Source organism: Alexandromys fortis, unplaced genomic scaffold, assembly GCF_014885135.2.
Source record: "Alexandromys fortis isolate MF-2015 unplaced genomic scaffold, M_Fortis_MF-2015_v1.1 scaffold_139, whole genome shotgun sequence".
In the NCBI taxonomy this organism is placed as follows: Eukaryota; Metazoa; Chordata; class Mammalia; order Rodentia; family Cricetidae; genus Alexandromys; species Alexandromys fortis.
In genome coordinates, this window is record NW_026068020.1 from 3,098,014 (window position 1) to 3,118,623 (window position 20,610).

General features: G+C 50.7%; 1 protein-coding gene across 5 annotated transcripts in view; it reads right to left on the reverse strand.

Annotated features, from left to right (window-relative positions):
* The window catches only part of Agap1 (ArfGAP with GTPase domain, ankyrin repeat and PH domain 1), a 446,708-nt gene that overhangs the window by 302,114 nt on the left and 123,984 nt on the right, over positions 1-20,610 (reverse strand). The window contains exon 1 of one of the 5 annotated variants that reach the window (XM_050163109.1): positions 18,124-20,124. The exons of 2 other annotated variants lie outside the window; for them this stretch is intronic. In XM_050163109.1, coding sequence (XP_050019066.1) covers positions 18,124-19,030 — 907 coding nt within the window. In that variant the 5' untranslated portion in view covers positions 19,031-20,124. Of the gene's footprint in view, positions 1-18,123; positions 20,141-20,610 lie in introns of those variants that run through there. 2 more of the 5 variants (XM_050163108.1, XM_050163112.1) reach the window with 2 other exon arrangements.

Here is a 20,610-nt window from a genome sequence, read left to right on the forward strand (position 1 = left end):
CGTTCTAGGAGCACTGCCTAACGCTGCATCAGATCAGTAATGGTTTGAGAACACAAGTCTGACGAGGAAAGTAGAAAATGTGAAAACCGAGGCCAGAGTGGAGCCAGGGACAGCAACCGCGGCCTCCTGTGTGTGCTTGATACGTCCGTAGTCCACATACCTTGGGAAAGGTGTGTGCTGGGTGAGCAGAGGCTGCAATATTATGACTAAAATATTGGCAGCTCTGAAGCCTATGCCCCCATTCTATCCCATTTGTATTCACTGCTGTCACCCAGGTGATGACAGCATTTGCTGTGAGCATCTTCCCCGGGCAGCCTAGATTCCCAGGGAGAAAGACTGCAGCCCCAGCTCTTTCTGAGGCCAGAAATAACAAAGGGCAATACATCTCCATGTCCCTTCAAGGCCACCTGAGAGCTGGGGTGTCTACAACTGACCACTCCCAGGCCTCCCTAAAGACCTGTTGCTGCCCTAGCACCTCTGGTTTGGGGGGGGGACACTTTCCCATTGCCCAACTGTACATGGGGGTCTCACTTCCAAGCCTGTGTTCCGAGCCTGAACAGCATACACAGGTGCAAGGCATTTGAACACCTGGTCCTAGCTGATGGTGCTCTTTGTCACCGTTTACAGGGAAATACCGTCCCACTCCCAGTTTGCTTTCTGGTCCACATTTACAGTTAAGGGTGTGATCTCTGGTTCTGCACCACACCTGCAGCCTACTGCCGTGCCGTGTCCCCGCCTACAGACTCTGATCCCTCAAAAGCCGTAAGACAAAACTAAACCCTGTCTTCCATAGACTGACTCTGGCTGTGGCTCCATCACGGTGACAGAAAAGCAGCACAGGTAGTCACGCTCCGCTCACCTGAGCAACTGTGACCAGACACACTCACGGGGTCTCTCTGCAGTACCTCTCCCCCGACTGTCGCCTCTTGTTACTTTCCCCAGCAAGCTGCCCCAGCTGCCCCAGTCCCATGCCCCGGGACTATACCTAAGTGACACAGAACCAGTGGTCATATGCTTGGGCACAGGCCTGACCCTGGCAAACACTGTAACCCTGAGCAAATCAGGCTTCTCCCAGATAAGGCTTTAAAATAAATTTGGTGCAACATATGGAGTACAAAAACTAGGCCACAGACATGTGCGACGGCTGCTCAGTCGTCTACCAAGCCATTAATAGGCAGAGTGTGGACAGCATGGAGGAAGGTGGAGGAACAGCCAACGAACCACGGTGGTTGCCTGAGAGGCAGGGCTTGCAGGACTTTGCCCAATTACTGGTCTTTACCGACTTCAGTCTTGTCTGAATTCAGGAGCATCCACTACTTTTATAAGAAAGGGCAATAAAGGTACTTTTGCAGATGGGGACAGTCCTCTTATGCCAAAGGCTCCACTGGGCAGCCAAGACTGCAAACCCATAAGCCTATAAAGGTCAGTGTTGCACTGAAAATGCCGAAGAGCATAATTGTAAAGAAAATGCATGGGAAAGGTCTCATTGTTTCTCTAATTCTCATTCCTTACACAAGGGTCAAAGATTCTTCCCTGATTTTAAGGTCTTTTGAAAAGAAAAATAAACAAAAGGCTACTTAATATACACAAACCAGCTATGGGGAGGGGTTCAGCATCTCCTGCCCATCATTGAGAGCCTGTACCCACCCAATGCTACACAATGTCCCAAACAGAAGCCACAGCTAGAGATTCCTGTCATTGTTCCTCATGATGAGCCAGGAAGGGAAACTCAGTGCCTACTCAGTGCTCTGGTGCTTACCTGACTCTAATTGCAGATGCTCACGGCCTGGGACACACTTGCCTTTTACTCATCTGTCACTCATCAGGAAAGGAGATGACCATACCCCATCTAAACACAAACAAGATGATGTTCCCAGTGTCAGCAGGACACACCCCAAAAGATCTAAAGAAGATGCCTGAGCAAAATGAGGCAAAGGACCCTGAGAGGCACAAGTTACCCAAAAGGACGGCCCCAATCTGGACCGCATCCTTCCCTCAGACTGAACTTGAAGGACAGATAAGCACACACATATAGTCCAGCCTCCCAACTCAGGTGGCGATTTCTAGTGCTTTTATAAAAAGCCCACAATATGCTTTTAAAACTAAAAGACATTGAATATTTCCATTAGAAATGCCACAAACTACAAAGAAACCAAGTCATAAGATCTGCATTTTTGCCAGAACAATCAAGTCCATTTGGGGCATGATGTGGTTGTGTGTGTGTGTGTGAGAGAGAAAACACGCGCGCATGGATAAGAGCAATTGAAATCCATCTGCAATTAACTATCCCCCAGAATGTATTCAGTACCCAAAGGACTCATGAGTACCGCTCTGCCAGGCTCTTCAAATTCAGTTTAGACAACATAGTCAGATGACAGGCACTGGTCCCTGTGATGCCCTTTGGTGGCCCAAGTCATTCTACATGCCTGGCTGCAGAGGTGTTGGCTGACTGAGGCTGAGCCCTCCTTCCTAGGCTGTCTTCAGTTAGAGTGGGAGGAGCTCAAGGCATGACCCTGGGAGGGTACAACCAAAGGTTAGTAATGAGTATAAAGGTCTGGTACCTAACCTCAACTGAAGCTCAACCATCTCAGCTCCTCAGCCGATATCCACTGGCTCCAGAACCCTTCTAGAGCAGCCTTCTTTCAAGGTCTTTAACCCTCAGACAAAGAGGATGAAAGAGGGCCTCCTAAAGAACTGGCCTCTTCTGTGGTAATTGCTACAGGGAATTTACAGAATCTCTACCAGACAGAAAGCGCCTTATTCCCCCCAAGAGGCTATGAACATTTGGGCATGACACTCACGGACATTCTAGGCACATAAATATCAGGAAGGCTTCTCTCTCTTACGGCACCTGAAAAACTCCACTGGCACCTTAGTCCACAGCAGTGGAAGCCATTCACTAAGTGTTTCTAGAACCAAGCACCACACACTGTATTAGTGATACCCACAACCAACGCCAGGACTGTTACCACCTTGAGAAGCATGGGTCTAAGACGTGACCTGCCACACAGTGTGCAGACGAGAAGGAGGCTAGCTGTGGGGTGTGCTGATCAGGGGTGGCCTCTGAAGAGCTGACATTTAGATGCTAAGAAGGAGAGGGCTGGATGCTGGGGCTAAGGTGGAAAAGGAAGGCACAGGGGGCGGGGCAGGCAGGATGAAAAACAATATGGTGCTGGTGCTGAGACAGTAACCCAGAATTCTAAAGGGTGGGAAGATGGGAGAGGAGCCACATCCTGCTCTCCAGGAGACGGAGATGTGATGTGAACCGAGGCTGTGGAGGATACAAGAAAGAAAGTGGAAGTATGTGGATGTGGAGAGAAGTGTGGTAGAACATTATTTTAAGATGTGCTCCATTTGTTCATGCTGTGGAGCATTTGTTTAATGATGCAGAGATGCGCTGGATCGTTTATGCTGCACTTCTTGACATCTGTGAAGCTCTAGTTCTTTGCCTGCCTAAACACCTGACGGTCTAATGGGGAACTGACAGTGAATAGCGAGGCAGGAGAAAGGGTAAGTGGGGCTGGCACGCAGAGAGAATAAACAGGAGAGATCTGGGAGGAAAATAAAGGAGTCAAGGAGTGAGAAAAGAAGGGGCCAGTCACCCAGCCACCCAGCCAGCCACGGAGTGAGAATGAAAGAAGATTACAGAATTAAGGAAAAAGCCCAGAGGCAAAAGGTAGATGGGGATAATTTAAGAAAAGTTGGCTAGAAACAAACCAAGCTAAGGTCTGGTATTTATAAGAAATAATAAGACTCTGTGTGATTTATTTGGAAGCTGGGTAGTGGGCTCCCCCCCCCCAAAAAAAAGTAAGGAGCCAAAAGAGTAAACATCCAACTACAGAGAATCACATATGAACCTCAGAATCACAGATAAACCAAGTGTGGGCAGAGACGACGTGCCTGCCAGAGCAGCAGGGCATACAGAAGTGGTGTGATGTCCTCATGCTGGGGGCAAAGCTGAAGGAGCAGGTAGGAGGGCTAGGAGCACACCCCTGCACAGAGGCTCCCCATGAAGGAGCACCCTAAGTCTGGGATATATAAAACAAAAGTCCCCGTGGTTCCATAGTCAAAACCAAGCTTAACGCACACACTTGGGGTCTGGGATTATTCTGTTTCACTGGCTCAGGCTCTTGAGAATCACTATAGTTTCTGGTACCTCACAGCACCCTGCAACTCACTAGTCAGCCTCTGGGTGTTTATTTCTTTGACAAAAGTCACAATACACTCAGTCTGTAGACAGTGAGGAATTTAGTCTCCAGTCATGTCCCACCATCCGCTAGCTGCTGTCTGCAAGCTGCGGTTCCCCTCCCCCACCAGTGTTTTCTCCTCAGAAGTGAAGAACAGGGCGAGCAGTCCACGCAGCGCAGGTCATACTCAGGACAGAGGGGCATGGGAAGGGAGAAACATGGGTCCCTAGGATAAAGTTCCGGACTCCTCTGCAAAGCCCTCTGCGGATGAGATGAACCCAGGGCAGTAAGGATCTCCTGAGTCCTCCTGGGCATCTACAATCCAGTACCTGTCACATGTGATCCTGTCATGGCCACTTGCTCGTGTACGGTCATCTCATCACTGTATACTTGAGGTGGAAATGAAAGAGAAGACCAGAAGCTAATCACGGTTTCTTCAGAGCCTGGTTAGGTGAGGTCTGCAGCAGGAAGCCCACCTCTGTGGCTGCATGCTATAGACCTCTCTATCTCCTCATGTGCATCTCTACAGATAGGAATTCCAGCACTCTGCGGGGTAACAATCCGCTGCACGGAGTTGTCAGCACAGTCAGTACACTGCTAGCTCCATCCAGTCAGTACACTGCTAGCTCCATCTTCTTCCAATACATACAGCCCAGCCACAGAACTTTAAAAGGCCCCCTTTTCAATCCCAGTATGACAAGAACAGCACTATCCACAGGTAGAAAGGATGGCCTGTCCCTGAATTTGACAGCTCCATAGCAAGCTACAAGGGTCTAACTACAAGCACGCTGGGCAGACCAGAGTGACCAAGTCCTCAGAAACATCTGGGCAAATTTTCTGTGGTTACAGATCTTCTTCTGAACCCCTCCCCCAGTGCTCCTGGCACACCCATCGGAGCAGGCTAAGATCCCCAGTTCACAGCCTAAATGGAGAAAAGCCCACAGTGAACAACTTCCAAAAAGGTTTCTGGCATATCTAAAATAGCAGCCTCGAGTCCATGCCAAACCCTCAGTCCAGGCCCAAAGTGTTTATGTGGCTGAATTTAGAACTCTGGATATAAAGCCATTGATTTCAACTTTTTGAAACTAGGAGCAGAACCAGACTGGAGAAAAAATAAATAACAAAACAGCAGCAGAAGGGTGTCAGCACAAGACTACGAAAGAGGAACCATTCAAGACCAAACACACCCAGGGCCAGACGGCCTACACCTTGCCCAGGTGGCAGCCCAACACACTTGGTACCCAGAGCAGACAGTGTTGTGCCCGGCTCATCAGATCACTGCTCTGCTGAGGACCCTGTAAGAATGCCATACCGCAAAGAATCTAGTGCCATGTGAAGACCAAGCCCGTCCCAGCATTCCTGCTCTAGTTCCTGTGTCCCGTGCCAGGTATTCTTAATAAGCATTACTGAAATGCAGTAGGGTGGGGGCTGAGAACAGGAGTCCTGCAGCTGAGCCCCTACTTCTCAAGCGCTAAGCGGATCTCTCTGTCCCTCTACCTATGCATCTCTATAGAGAGTGACTGCACTCACTGGGTTAAGAATCCCATGCACAGGGCAGTCAGCGTACACAGTGCACTGCCACATGCTTTCACTACCCCCGGCCAGCCCACGTACCAGACGACGTGCTGGCTGCTGCTGGGGCTGCTTACTGTCACACAGCAAACAAAGCCAGTCCAGGAATCAGGCCAGTTCCTTGCATGGCAGAGTGAGTGACAGAGTATGAGACTAAGGCACCGGGATGAGAGGCCGGGTCCAGCCTGGCCATGCTCCCCTGCCTATCTCTTAGCACTCCAAAGCCTTTCTCCTCTGTGGTTACTGAAGAGACAGTGGTTTCTACTGATCAGTGGTCACTCCCCTGTTAAAGCCCCAATGGTTGCTCACAGAGTCAGACAAAATCTCAACAAATGGGGACAATTCTAATCCCTACTTCTCCACTCCCGTGAAAGTGAAAATGAGCAATGGCCCTTGGTGTTGTGCAAGCCGCTTCTGCTGAGAAGCAGCAAGTTGCAGAAGTATGCTGGAAGCGGGGTGGGGGCATGGGAGAGGCAAATAAGCTGACCCTGCCCTGACAGCTCCAAAGAGAATGAAAGTCCAGTGCTGGCCAGGAACCGTGAGGGGAATAGAGCTCAACCCAAGTACTCAGCCTCAACTACGCATACAGGACCCCTGGACACCAGACACACAGACCATGACAACTCCAAAGGACTACAGACCAGGGTGTGTAGGAGGAAGGTTCTGACTCAACTGCCCGTGTCAAGAAGAGAAGTTAGGAGGGAAATCTAGGAAGAGCTGGCCGAGGTCCAGACTCGCCAGAAAGGCACCTTCCCTTAGGAGATGCTCAGTGAAGTCCCTCAGACCTTCCCGATCCTGCTAACCTCTCAAAGGAAGTCTCCAGCAATGTCCTGCGTGTGGTTTCCTCAGGCACTGGAGGCGCACACACTTCTTTAGGGCAGGGCTAGGGATACAATCCAGACCTTGTGGATCCCATGCAAGTACTCTGCCACTGATCTAAGCCCTCGGCCTGTAACACAGATCTCAGCACAAATATTTAAGATGGATGATCTCTGTGCGACTCACTTGGCCTTATACATCCAAAGCAAACTGTCACTGGCACAGGATCGTCTAGGATAAATGAGAAGGCAGGCCTGGGAAGTTCTCATGGAGCTGAAATTCCACACTGGGCAACAATGCCCACCTCGAAAACAGAAGCAGAATGGCTGGGCCTGAGGGAATCTGAGCACTTTCTATCTTAGTCAAGAAAAATTACTCAAACTCCCATGCAGTGTGACAATCAGCTGTCTTTAAAATGTGAACACGTGTGCCAGCAAAAGCCTACATCATGCCAGTACAGAACACCCAAGAATGTGTCTGCTTTAAAGGCAGGGGGCATCCCATTGTAAACATATGGAAGCTGAGGGCAACCGGTTGCTCTCAGCCCTCCCTGTCACCTCCTCTCTACAGTCCACTGTGTATTCTTCTAAGTGGGGAGAACACCAGATCCCTTGGGACCAAGACAGGAGAGCAGAAGGACGGGCCAGCAGATAGGTGGCGAAGCCCGAGTCCTCAGAACCAGAATTTGGAGGGGGCATTTGCACTTCTCAGTGGCCATGACCACGCTCACACAGCTGAGCAAATTCCAAGTGCACAATTCAGTCCTCATGTTACGACACGAGTGACATTAGAAATTTTATCCTGGGAAGCAAATATTTTACAATAACAATACTACACCTTTCTTATAAGCCATAGAGCAAACTCCCGAGTAAACTTTATCATAAACCACACTGCCGAGGAATTAAACTGCCATTTGACCGTCTACTCATCTTAAGCAACCCCTCTTCTTTCCTGTCTGGTCCCCGCCTGGTATGGGCTTTGTCGGTCAGCTGCCAATCAAGTGCACTGGGCACTTGACATTACTAAAAAGTGTTCTGACCTTAAATATTTTTATGTCTCAAGTTACGTTAGAAGCGGGTTCATGTAGAAATATGAGCGGCGGCGGGGCTGCGTCCCCAACACCCCGGCCGCTTGGCTAGCTCATGCCCGAAATAACAACACACAAACTGTATTCATTTAAGAACTGCTTGGCCCATGATCTCTAGCCCTTACAGGCTAATTCTCGCACCTGGACTAGCCCATTTCTAATGATGTGTGTAAGCACCCCAAGGTGCGCTTACCGGGAAGATTCTAGCCTAAGTCCATCGTGGGTTGCAGCTGCCTGGGAGAGCTGAGCATGGCGGCGGTCCGGTCCCTCTGGAAGCAGAGCAGAGTCTGACCTCACTTCCTCTTCCACCCAGAACTCTATTCTGTTTACTCCTCCCATCCATGTTCTAACCTATCAGGGCCAGCCAAGCAGTTTCTTTTATTGCTCAGCCAATGAAATCAACAGATTGATATGACACTCCCACATCAGGTTCAGTTGTCACTAACTGGAGAGGAATGAGGGCACTGCTGCCACTGTCACCCTCACCACACAGTATCTTAGTAACACCGAGGAGGCAAGCCTTTGGGTACACCTGTGAGAAAATAATCTCGATTCTATTAACTGAGCTGGGAAGACCCACTCACTGTAGGTGGGCATCATTCCCTGGACCATACTATATCCCTGGGAAGGGAGCTGAACAGCAGCCACACATTCAGGGAATGCCTCTCTGCCTTCTGATTATGGATAAGGTATGACCAGCTGCTTCAAATTCCTGATGCCCGGATTTCCCAGCCAAAGACTGTATCCTTGAACTAGGAATCAGAATTAAACCCTTTCCTGAGTCTGTTCCCCTTGCTGGCTGTCCAGAATAGACCCTCCCTCCCTGCCTTTGTCAAAGAACTTTACAAGAACCAAACTAAGACTTGTCTGAAGGGAGCACCGCAGCCACTCTAGGAACCACTGGAAACCAAGCGCAGAGCACAGACCACGCAAGCCATAAAGGTCCACATCCTCCCCTACACAAGGCAGTGGGAACATCCTGGGCCAGTGACAGCACCTCAGGGGCAGAACTAGCAGGGCTAGCCGAGCTTCAGAAATAAGCTAAGTTCTGCTAAACAGCTACAAGATGAATGAGAGTTTGAATGAATGAATGGGTGTGTGACGAGATGAAAAAAACTGCCCCAAAACAAGGCAGGCAATAGCCAAGGAGGATCTAGGCCAGGTGCTCCCCAGCTCCTCAGCAATGACCGCACACTCCCTTGCCATCGTGATTTTACAACTGACTCCACTCTCAGTGCATCCACAGTACCTGCACAGCCCAATAATCACAGCCCTTGGGGCTCCGACAACTCACCCAGCCATACCAGGGTCATGTGGTCCTCAAGCCTTCATGATGATCACACACACCAGCCCAGGGACCTTGGTAAATATCCCGATGGCCCTAGATGACTCTGTTAGGTGGCCCCAACTCTTCGGCTCTACAAGATCCTCTACCATGGAGATATGACACCTATAAGCTACTAAACTGGTGTAGCTTTGAAACACAAGCAGAAACCGATGGCAGTTGTCATCGGAGAAGAAAGTGTTCCATGGGTCCTCTGTCTGAATGTCCTCTACCAGCATCTTCCTACCTATGTTCCAGAAAGAATATGTTTCCAGCCTTGCTTCTAAAAATGCCCTGAACTTGACATGCTAAAACCTGAGCTGAGCCTGGCATGCTAGCATGACAGGCTATCACCCCAAGCTGAACCTGACACGCTAACAAGACATACTAGCACCCCAAACTGAACCTGACACGCTAACAAGACATGCTAGCACCCCAAACTGAACCTGACATACTAGTAACCCAAGTCTCTGATTCTCCAAAGAAGGCCGAAAAGGAGCTAGATCGCTAAAATGAGACTTGAGAGTTAAGGAGTAGTGTCGGGCCCAGTAACTAGACGGGCACATCAGGCAACCCTACACAAGGGAACAACCTGAATTAACATTCACTATGTGTGCCATAGGCCATGATTACTTTTGCCTCACTGAGAGCCAATCCCAGGCCCAAAAGGAGGGGGGTCCTCAATGCATGTACCCTCCACCTCAGAGTTTCTCCCCCTAACCAGTCACTGTGCACTTCCTAACTGCAAATGTAACAAATCTGTAAATGTCACGTACAAGCTTACTTGATCATCCATAATTTTTTTTTTAAAATTTATATCATGTGCAGGTACTCAGTACAATACATATCAAACAAAATCTCAAGAAAGCTTCTCTCCGGCTCTCAGACTAGTGTGGTTTGGGGGCAATGACTTCAAAAGCCTGGTATCCCTCTCTCCCTCAGTCCACTCCACAACCCATCTGCCTGTCCATCTTCCAGTACACTGAGGATCAAGGGAGGTTATGTGAAGACTCAGCTGCTCTCAGGCTGAGTTCTGGTAAAAACCTGTATTTTGCTTTTAAGAAGGAAAGTGACTCCATGTGGTACAGTACTCCATGTGGCCCTTCTCCAGCAATAGGAAACAATGGGGGAGGGGCGGTGAAGCTGTCTTCTGCTCAGAATCGTAAGGTATGTCAGCCAATCATTTTAAAAGCAGCAGCTACATGAAGGTCGTAGGAAGATGTAAAGAAGAAGGGGAAGGAGAATCCGAGGCTAGCTTAAAAGGAGTGTCGGGAGCTAGACAGCAAGTGTGCATCTTGACCATAAACCCAAGCATGCCCACATGCTCGATGCTTCTACCCATAGGCCTCTGCAAAAAATATATCACAGGCAAATACAGCAAAGCCTTGGTGCTGACTGCACAGGTCCAAACCTGTTGCCATGCCTACTTCTGCATCTTCACAGGAACTGAGGGAAATCTGAAACAGCTACTTGAGTGCACAGGGCAGCCCAAGCGCAGGGTGGCTCTGAGGCTTGTCTGGGCTGCCTGGCTAACCGCACACTGTTGCAACAGAGAGAATCCAATAGCCTGACTGGCTTTCTCCAAGTGGCAACTGAGATAAATCCCACAATCATCAAAAGAAAGCTCCCTTCCTGTTTCTGGTCTGGTGTTACACATCACAAATCACAAATCACAGCTTTTGAAAAAGCAGGAGACAAAACTAGTGGGAGAAACATGTTATAGTCAGGCTTGGCCACTGGACTTCAAAAGAACTGGCTGATCAGAACTTTGTAGGACCCAGAAAACACTGCTCATGGGGGATCTGCTGGAGGGAAAGAGGAGGGCTTCACTGCTGCCAGATCCCTGCTGCTGCTAGGCAGTAGTCACTAACCCTCCAACAAGCCAGGAGAAGCCAGCGAGAAACAGGTGAGATGAGAAGGGGCAGACCTAACAGCGCCCCACCTAGACACAGCAGGACAAGCACATCCTCTGTTCACACTGGAAGCCAACTACCCCGAGAGAAGATCAGGTGTAAATGTCATAATCCTAGGTGGCATGTCCACAATCGATGCTGTACAGTTTATATTTGGGAATAGCACAATCCAGTCACCAAAAGAAAAACAAAGAGTCTCCTAATAACTTTAGGTTATAACAATTTTGTGTTGAGCCACATTCAGAACCATTCTTGGCTGTGTGTGGCTTCTTATGACCCAGGGAGACACTGGAGGGCCAGCACCTTCAAAACTCAAACCACAAATCCAAACCAATAGCCCTCCCACTATCTCTGGCAAGAGAGCCCCAAAGACAGAAACTTCCCACCCATTCAAGAGGCCTAGTACAAAGTAGGACGCTGTGCTGTGGACACTGAGGCACAAGCTTCCTGTCCAGGAGTTTAGTTAACCCCTGCTGTACATGTGTGACCCCATTCCAGGAAGGAACCTGCAGGTTCCAACATTCTCTTCCAAATTACAAAATCTTAAGAGTCTTCATTGAATGTGGCTTCCAAAATCTTCTAGGGGCCAGGTCAGGCCTGGCCTTAACTTGTGACTCCTGGGGATCCTGGTAGACTCCTGAAAGGCTAAAGTTCTGGGGTAAGACCAACACTACCAACGTAAGAGCATGTCCGACCCTGCTGGAGTTCTGTACTGAGATGTGAGGCACTGGGTAGAAGGAACAACCCTGCAGGACCCTGTGCGCTGTGGGCAACTGTCCTGATTCTTAGACAACAGGACTCAGACTGTGGGACACGATTACTATTGGTTTTGCTTTGAAACGGGGCCTCAGATAAGGATGACCTTAAACTTTTGATGCCCCTGCCTAAACCTCCTCATTGCTAGGATTTTTGCAGTGCGTCATCGCATCCTGTGTGGGGTTGGGGATAGAAACCATTACTTCGTGCATACGAGGCAAGTACTCTACCTACTGTGTTACCTCCCCTGCAAGTTAGATTTTATATTTGGAAGCTCATTAAAGCAATAAGGTAAACACTAGATAAACATTCCTCTCCCACCCGAACAGAAGCAGCATCAGAGTCATTCTGCCCTGGTAGAAAAACTAATGAGTGTTGGGGGGGGGGGGTCACAAGGAAGGCTGCTGTCATTGTTTATGGAGTCAATTCTCAAGTGTCTGACAGTCAGCAGGCCTGCTTGCGACGACAGGCACAGAGGGCAAAAGGGAACACAGGATTCCCTTTGACGACCATCTCAAACAAAAGGACACCTACTCTCATCGCCTGAGCCCCACTGTTCTGCACCAGCAGTAACTGAACAAAGAGAGCCTTCCTGCATGCTGACCACACCAGCTGGCATGCCACATCATGCAAAACCTCAGATGGAGCATCGTATCGAAAGAGATGCAAGACTTCTCCCGGGCAAGGGCGGTGTGAGAATGCAACCCTCTTTCCCCTTTCACTCCCATGGACAGAATGCTCCTCGTAAAGTTATCTTCACATGCTAGATAAGGGGAAGCCAAAGGAATCCCGTCCAGCACTCACCCTGGTGAGGCCTGGTACTGACTGTGAGGATGGAGCCTTCCCATCTTCTGGTCAGAGTAGCTTACTGTATGCTAATCTTTCTGAGAGCATCAACTTGTTAGTGATGCCAGGATGAGAAACACGGAAAGGTGGGACAAAAAGCAAAAATAAGCACAAGAAGAAAGGGAGGTGTCTAGAACCCACTTTTGAATCAAAACCAGCTAAGTGGAAGCCCGTGACTCCATTCGATTAAACTGCTAGAGCATTTAAAGCATTGTTTAAAATAATGACCAGGAGAACAAGCTAAACCAGGTTGAATACCTGCCTCACCAGGAGCCATAAGAAGTAGAAGTCCCGGGCTGTCACCCACCACAGGCGACAAGCAAAAAGAAGCTCAAGGCTCAGCAGGAGCCAAACCACCATGGGCAGATGGTCCTTCTCTCAAAATAATGAAAAGATAATAATCTCCCCTCTTTCCTGCTAATCTGTTGACCTTAATACCAATTCTGCCCTTAATCATGTGGAGCGGCCACACAGCTGTAGTCAGCCCCAATCGTGAGGCCACCTCTGTAAGACAGCATCTCTCTTTCCTTCGGTTTCATACTCACAGTGACATTTTAAAGTCATATAGCTGTTCCAAGTCACTGCACTGGGAAAAGAAAATGTATGCCAGGAACGCAAATGTTTATTTAGAAGATTATACAATTTCCTTTTCTCTGCTTCATGTTGGTGTATCAATCTGAGGACAGGGTGGGGTGCTTAGCAGTTCCCTAAATAAAATCCTACCCAACTTGCTGGTGGGGAGCTTTCCACACATAGTGAATTCCTGATGATCCTGCAAGGTCAGCTCATTTCACCCCCATGAGGCCAACAGCCAACTTCTGCCCCAGATCAAGGCCATCTGCTCCTTCATTTGTGTCCCCTCGCTCTCTCCTCCATACTGCCCACATTTAACCAGAGCCTGTGTGTTGTGTGAAGTGCCTGTGCTCCATAGCACAGAGAGGGATAATGCCAGCACTGGCCAGGAGGAACTCTCTCTGATACTGTGACGACTCGCTGGCGTGGGGAAACAGTCACAGCTTGCCTGAGTAGACTCACTGTAACTCCTCAATCTCCCCAATCGACTCATGTCAGCCAACAGGAACCATGCCTCCATTAGCTCTCAGATTCTGCTGCCTAGAAAATTCAGAGCACCCTGCTGATGCCCCATGGATGTGTAAGTGAAACAGAAAAACAAGACAAACAAAAATCAAAGCAACAGCGCTTCCAAAGGCAGAGTAGCTGTTAATGGCGAAGTAGCCAAACAAGTTGCTGCAATGGGCATGTGTTAAAAAACTCCTCTAGCAGCAGGATAATCCCAAACCCAGACTGTCAGAGAAAAAGATGTAAGCAGGTGACCTATACTGAAATAAAGCTCTGACCAGAGCACACAGACCTAGAGAAACAGCACAAAGATTCACAGGCTGAGCTGCAAAGCCACTCTTAGGAGCACACCCAGTGTGGCTGCTGAGTCTCCAGCAGAGAGCGATTTGGCCCGTCCCTCCAAACAGCAACAAACCCCCACAGGATGAGCTCTCTTATCCTCAACATTCAGCTGCCACTGAAGACTGAGTAGAAAATCATTCAAAGTGTTTCAAATGAAAGACTCTGAATGACACAGTTTCATTACAAGCTATTTGCTCTGTCCAGGTAGCAAATCAAATCGAAAACAATGTACCAAGTTATATCAGCAATTTTCTTTCATTTAATTGCTATTTCCTTCTTCTGGCCACTAAAGTTTCATGTGCTTTGCTTGATACTCTAACAGTATCACAACAACCAAGAACTACAGAAGCAAGGGAACCAGAAAGTAAGGAACACAGCCGCTGATGAAATGTGCTCTCAAAAAACCAGTTGTAAATTACCAATTTACAAGCTGACCCTTGCCAGAGCTAGCAAGGAATCACTTTACTGCAGTAATCAATCCTCCCACATAGTAAAAGACCCTGCGTGTATCTCTGGCCTAGTGGCTAATTCACTGGTGTGGCAAGTTAGTCTGATGTCACCTGTCAGACACAGAGAGTGACACCCATCAGTGCTATTTATTAGTCACTTACAATTTGATCTCTCCTTGTATTAAATTATACTCATGTCAACAGGATGTCTTAACATGTGTGCCCTGGATCTGACACAAGGTCTCTAAGAAAACTGTGTCTAACCCACATAAACCCTGGGACTCCGGACACCAGTGAGAAGAGCCTACACAGGCTGAGAAAGCCCAGTGAAGCATCCTGGGAAGGTGGACTGTTTCCACCCTTTCACCCTAGAGCTCTCAAGTTAGGAATCAGGAAAATCAACCACACACGTCTATCCAGAGCCTGCATGTGTGTGTCTGAAAATAAGGTTTTGACCAGTTTGCTTTTGCCTGTGCTAACAGAGGCATCTCATAGGACAGGGAAAATATTCACCATAATACCAATTTTAAAGTAACTTTTCCTACAGCCAACTCAAAATCTAATAGGTGTTAGACAGAAAGCGTCTGTAGGTGTCGGCACCTCTAATTCCCTTTATGATCATTAACTCCAAAACATTATGGCCTAGATTTAAAGGAAGTCAAAAAGTCTGGTGTCTAGAGATGCTGATGGTGTTTTGGTCTGCAGAGGTTTAAACCCCGGGTGGTGAAAACAGCTGGGAACTGGCAAGGCCTGGGTTTTGCTACTGTTTAGCCAAGCTTGGGTTTTGCTCTGACACAGCAGCCGGCGGCATGCAGCTATAAAGAGCCCCTGACCTCACACTTCACATTTCACAACAAGCTCCATTATCCCTTCCTAAAAATCAAATTCCTGAGACCTGAAAAGCCACCTGAGCCCCAAAGTAAGCTTGGGCAAGGCAGGATGGGCCGGCCTTAGCAATACTCACAAAGAGAAAACAAGAGATACTGTGCACCCAACCATAACATGAGAGCAAGACTTTCATATAACGCTGAAATTCTGGACAACTGATACCCTTTAAGAGCTATTTTATTAATTATGTGCATTTGTGTGTTGTATGAGTATGTACATGCGTGCAGGTGCACGTGGAGGCCAGAGGCATCAGATCCCTCTGGCGCTGGTGTCCCGGGCTGTTGTGACCTGCCTGATGTGGGTGCCCTGCAAGAAGAGTTATGTATGCTTAACCACCTCTCTCCACCTCTGCTCCAACAACTGACATGCTCAGAAACAGATACATGAAAACCAGAACAAGCAAAGAAACCCCACAGGATCCGAACAAAATCATAAGGCCCGAAAGCGGGAGTCTGCAACACTGGCTGTGATGGCCACAGAACAAGGCTGCTCCCGAGTCTGGGGGACACTGACCTGACACTTCAGACATTTACCAATGACAAAGACTTTACCTGGATGAAAGGTTGTAGCGCTTTATACACACACACACACACACACACACACACACACACACACACACACACACGAGATCCAGAACTTTAGAATAAACTAAGGCCACAGAGTTCTGTGTATATGTGAATGCTATGACCCAGAACACTTTTTTTTAAAGAGAGAGAGAGAGAGAGAGAGAGAGAGAGAGAGAGAGAGAGAGAGAGAGAGAGAGATGCTATTTTCAGTTTGCCCCCCTCCCACCCCCATTTCTGAGACAGGGTCTGATGCAGCCCAAGCCTCACACTTGATATATACCAGAGGTCGATCCTCCTGACTGTACTTCCCAAGGGCTGGGATTAGAAACACATACCATCATTCCCAACTTGTGGGTTTTCTACATGACCACCCATAATGTTTGTGGTGATGGTCTGTCCACAGAGATAAGCAGGAAGATCATTACTATTAAAAACTTGCACCCCTAGGGGGCAAACTTCCAACACGCTTAATACCTTCACTACTGCAAACCCACTTTCAAGAGTTTGTCCCAGAGGACTCATCAAAACCTCAAATGCTTTTAACTTGTGTCCAGGTGCAGCTGAAGCATACTCATGCCAATCACGTCTCTGCTTCTCCCCATCTCTGTAAAACAGGTACTTATCTGGAACCCAGGCACCTAATTACACAAAAACAGAGATGCAAACCTGCTGTTAGAGTAAGCAGGGGCCTTTCAATTCGCACTTCCTCTGTGCAGTGACAACAGCCACTTCATGCAAAGCAACCCTTTTTCTTCTTCATTTATTTATTTTCAGAGTGAACTTGCTGAATGGCACTGTGGTACATGCAGGGAGGTCAGAGGACAGCCTGTGGGAGTTAGTCCCCTGTGGGAGCTATCACAGAATCACCAGCTTGGTGGCGAGTGCCTTTACCTGGCTGAGTCAATCTCACTGGCCCCCAAAATAACCGTTACCACTTTCTAACTCTTTAAAAGCATGTCGCGAGGGAGGGACAGTGAGAGGGATTAATGATTAGAGTGGAACAAAGTGCTGCAAGGCGTGTTACAACTAGACAGGCAAGGCAACTCGACCAACCAAGGCTGGTGACAGGTAACTTGAGAGCAAAGGAAACAAGCAGGCAAGCACGCCACGGCAGGGTTTGCTCCAACCCTTCTCTTCTCTAGCACATTCCTAGGACCACAGGCAGCCATGAGAAGATTTTGCCTTCCATGGGTCCTCTGCCAAGGTTGGTTGTGATGTGGGCCTGGACCTAGGGCAGTCAGCTAGCCTGTGAGGTCCAGCTGGGAGAAGCCCTTTCCAGGATGGTGGGAGCCAGCTGATACTGTAGGAATCACCATCCTCCATTGCTTCTACCTTTGAGGCCATTAGCAGCGCCTTTTTGTCCCCAGAAGCCCGATTACAGAACTGCCCTAGTAAAATACCCACTCCCCACACACATAGTGGTGTAGCAATTACTCATCCATGCGCCGTCTTTTCCCTCCAGGTGATATGCAGAAACCAGATCCATGTTTTGTGGTTTCAAGAGGCTGCTGACCCCCAAATGCTATCTATCATATGGCTAATTCACCGCTTCCAGTATCTGCCCCCCAGAGACTTCTCCACAAGGCCCCAGTAGACATGTAAGAGACAAGCGAGCTCTGAAGTTTTCAGGTGGGCTGCGGGACTGGCCCCTCATTTCCTAGCATTCATTACCCAGCTTGCTTTCTCCAGTGACATGTGGAGACAGAGCGGCCTGGATGCCTGTCATCTGTTCTCATCAGCTATGAGCTGACTCCACCAAAAGCTCCACAGAGTAGGGTCACCCAAATCAGCCATTACAGCACTCAGATGGTGGAACCAACAGCAGCCTGCTGCACTGAAGAAGGGAGGCAAGGATCAACTCAAAAGGAATGTGGGTTCCTCGTGGCTGGCCAGGAGCTGCACATGCCAAGCCCAGTCCAAAAACAAGGCTGCCATACCCCCGCCCCAATGCCAGTGTGGGCAAGGCTGTGCTCTAGCTCCACCCTGCAAACGGAGAGGGCTGATCCGGCAAGAGGGGCAGCAATTAGCCAAGCGATCTTACCCTTGTCAACTTCACTAAGACCATGTAACAGGCCCAGAACTGATAAAGCACATAAAGCCTGGGGTGACAGCATTCAGAACCACCCGTACTGCTGCAGTTCACACCCTTGGGACCACTGGCCGGCTAGACACCAGGGAAAGCAGGTGTCCCGTTCCCTCTAAAGCCCCAGTATCCTACACTGCAGGCTGCTTGAGCGCAGGCCCAGCCCCCACCGGCCTGTGCAAGAACCCTCCCCCCAAGGAGGGCTGCCCACCTCTGCGAGGGGACCCCTCGATGCTCTCTGCGCTGGACGACTGCGTGTCGGCCGGGGCCCGCCGCAGGCTGAAGTAACCGCGGGAGCGCAGGGCGCCGCTTCGGGGAGAGGGCCCGCCATCCCTACGCGCAAAGATGCCGCTGAAAAAGCGCAGCAGCCGGTGCTCCGAGGCTGCTCCGGGGCCGGCGGCCGCGGCCCGCGCCCGCTCTAGCCGCTGCAGGTCGCTGTTGTCCAGCGTGCGGTTCTTGCTCTTGCTGCGCTCCCAGCGCTCCAGATCCGAGAGCGCATCGTTCTTGCTGAGCACCTCGCCCACATCCAAGGTGTTGCGCTTCTCCGCTACGGGCTGCGCTCCGGCCACTGGCTCCGGGGAGGCCTCCGCCTCGACCTCGTCGTCGGGCGCCCATGCCAGGCTCCCGGAGCTGCTGTGGCGCCTTCCGCCGCTCAGCGCAGGGCTCCGCGGCGCCTCGGGCTCGCTCCAGTGCCTGAAGCTGAGGCTCCGCCGCAGGGGCGCGGCCCGAGCCTCCTCCACGTCGGGGCTGCTGGGCCGCTCAGCCGAAGGGCTGCCCATCAGGTCTGCAGGCTCCGCGCCGCGTGTGCACGGCCGTAGCCGCCCGAGCTCCAGCTGCCCGGTGCTGCGTGTGCGGAAGGCGCGGAAGTCCCAGGCGCGCGGCCCGGCCTCAGGATCTTCAGCCGCCGCCTCCTCGGCCTCCTCTTCCAGCCGCCCAGGAGCGTCCGGGGAACGCGCAGGCCGCGGCCGCCGTGTGGGGCGCGGAGTCGGAGCGGCCAGCTGCTCCTTCCTGACCATGGTCACCGAGATGCGGTAGACCGTCTTCCTGGGGGGCGTCCTGCGGGGCATCGCGTCCGCGGGAGGCGACGCGGGCTCGCCACTGCCGTCCAGCAGGTACATGTCCCCAGGGTCCGCGGCCACCGCGCCGCCCTCCGAGGCTCGACTGCATCCAGCGCCGCCGGCCGTCGGGACGCGCGCCGCGGGCGCAGAGCCGGCCAGGTGCAGAGCCCTGGTCGGTAGGGAGCGGCGCCCACGCCCCCCGCGCGCAGCGAGGCCCACGCTTAGGCTGCGGGAACAGCGCCCCTGGAGTCCGCCTGCCCGCGCGCCACGCGGCCCGAGTACCGGGGTCCGCGCTCGGGGAGCCGAGCCATGGGGGACCCGGCGGGCGCTCAAGCGCGGAACCCGCCTCGCCGGCAGGTGCGGCCTGAGCGCGCAGGGCCCACTGCGGGCGGTGGCGCCCGCGGCTTCATTGTCTAGGGCGCAGGGTCCAAGCGCATCCCTCGGCCTTTTCTTGCACAGCTCGGCGGTCCCGCAGCCTCAGCCTCTTCCGGGGATCCGGGCGCGCGGTTAGCTCCGCCGGCCGCGGACGGTCGAGGGGCGGGTGGCGGTTTAAAATGGAAATGCGCGCCGGGGCGGGGCGGGGCGGGCGGGCGGAGGCCGACGTGCGGAGACTGCAGGCCGCGCGCCCAGCGGGGCCTGCGGGTCCCGGGAGCGCGGAGGCGGCCGCAAGCGCGGCGATGGGAAGGCCCAAGAGCCGGGCTGGATTCCCGCCGCGCGGAGCGGATCAACCCCTTGCAGTAAAGCTATACCAGTCTCCAGGACCTGCTGCAGGGTCATGTGAGGCCTCGGCTATCCGTGCAGTTTAGAAGATGAAACTCAAATGACTTGCTGGAAAAGTACTCCCGAGGCTGAGACAGGAGAATCGTGAGTTTGAGGCTAGTAATTCCAGCCTACCCACCCACACGGAAAGGCCAGATCTCATCAAGAACAAAGATTTCTTTGAACTGTTACCCTCTACCAGTTAATTCCTAGAAATCAAGAAGAGCAGGAGAGATGCTCAGTAAAGAGTACTAACTGCTCCTAGAAGATCACATTAGATTCCCACAACCCACAAAGGGGATCACAATCATCTCTAACTCCAGTTCCAGAGGATCTGATGCCCTCTTATGACCTCTAAGGGTGCCTGTTTGTACTTGGTACACATAAATTCAAGCAAACACTCAAAAATAAAAACTTGTAAAAGACAACAATAACAACAACAAAAACAGTTGCTCCCTGGGCCTGTGTGTCTCTAAGATAATTTATAGGAATATTTTCCAAAATCTAAGTCTGCAGCAGGCTTAGTGTGTCTGTCTTGCCAGGCTCCTCTCCTTCCTGACCATCTGGGTTCTCCAACTGTAGGATGGAGAGAACACTGCTTAGCTTAGATTAGCACGTTTGGGGTGACTGGAGCTGGCGAAAACAATATGAGCCAGGCATGTTCATATTTAAAAGTTGTATTTCCCTTCATTTCCCCTACTTATTGCCCCTCACCTTCCACACGTGCTCATATGTGGCCCCACCCCCATGTACTACAGGATTTATATGCGGTCGCAGGCCAGTTCTTCAGACCATCCTGAACATAGATGCACTGCTGCTGCCATCTTGTTTACGGGTTCCAGGAGGAAAATGCATTTTCTATCTATACAGTGCCACTAACC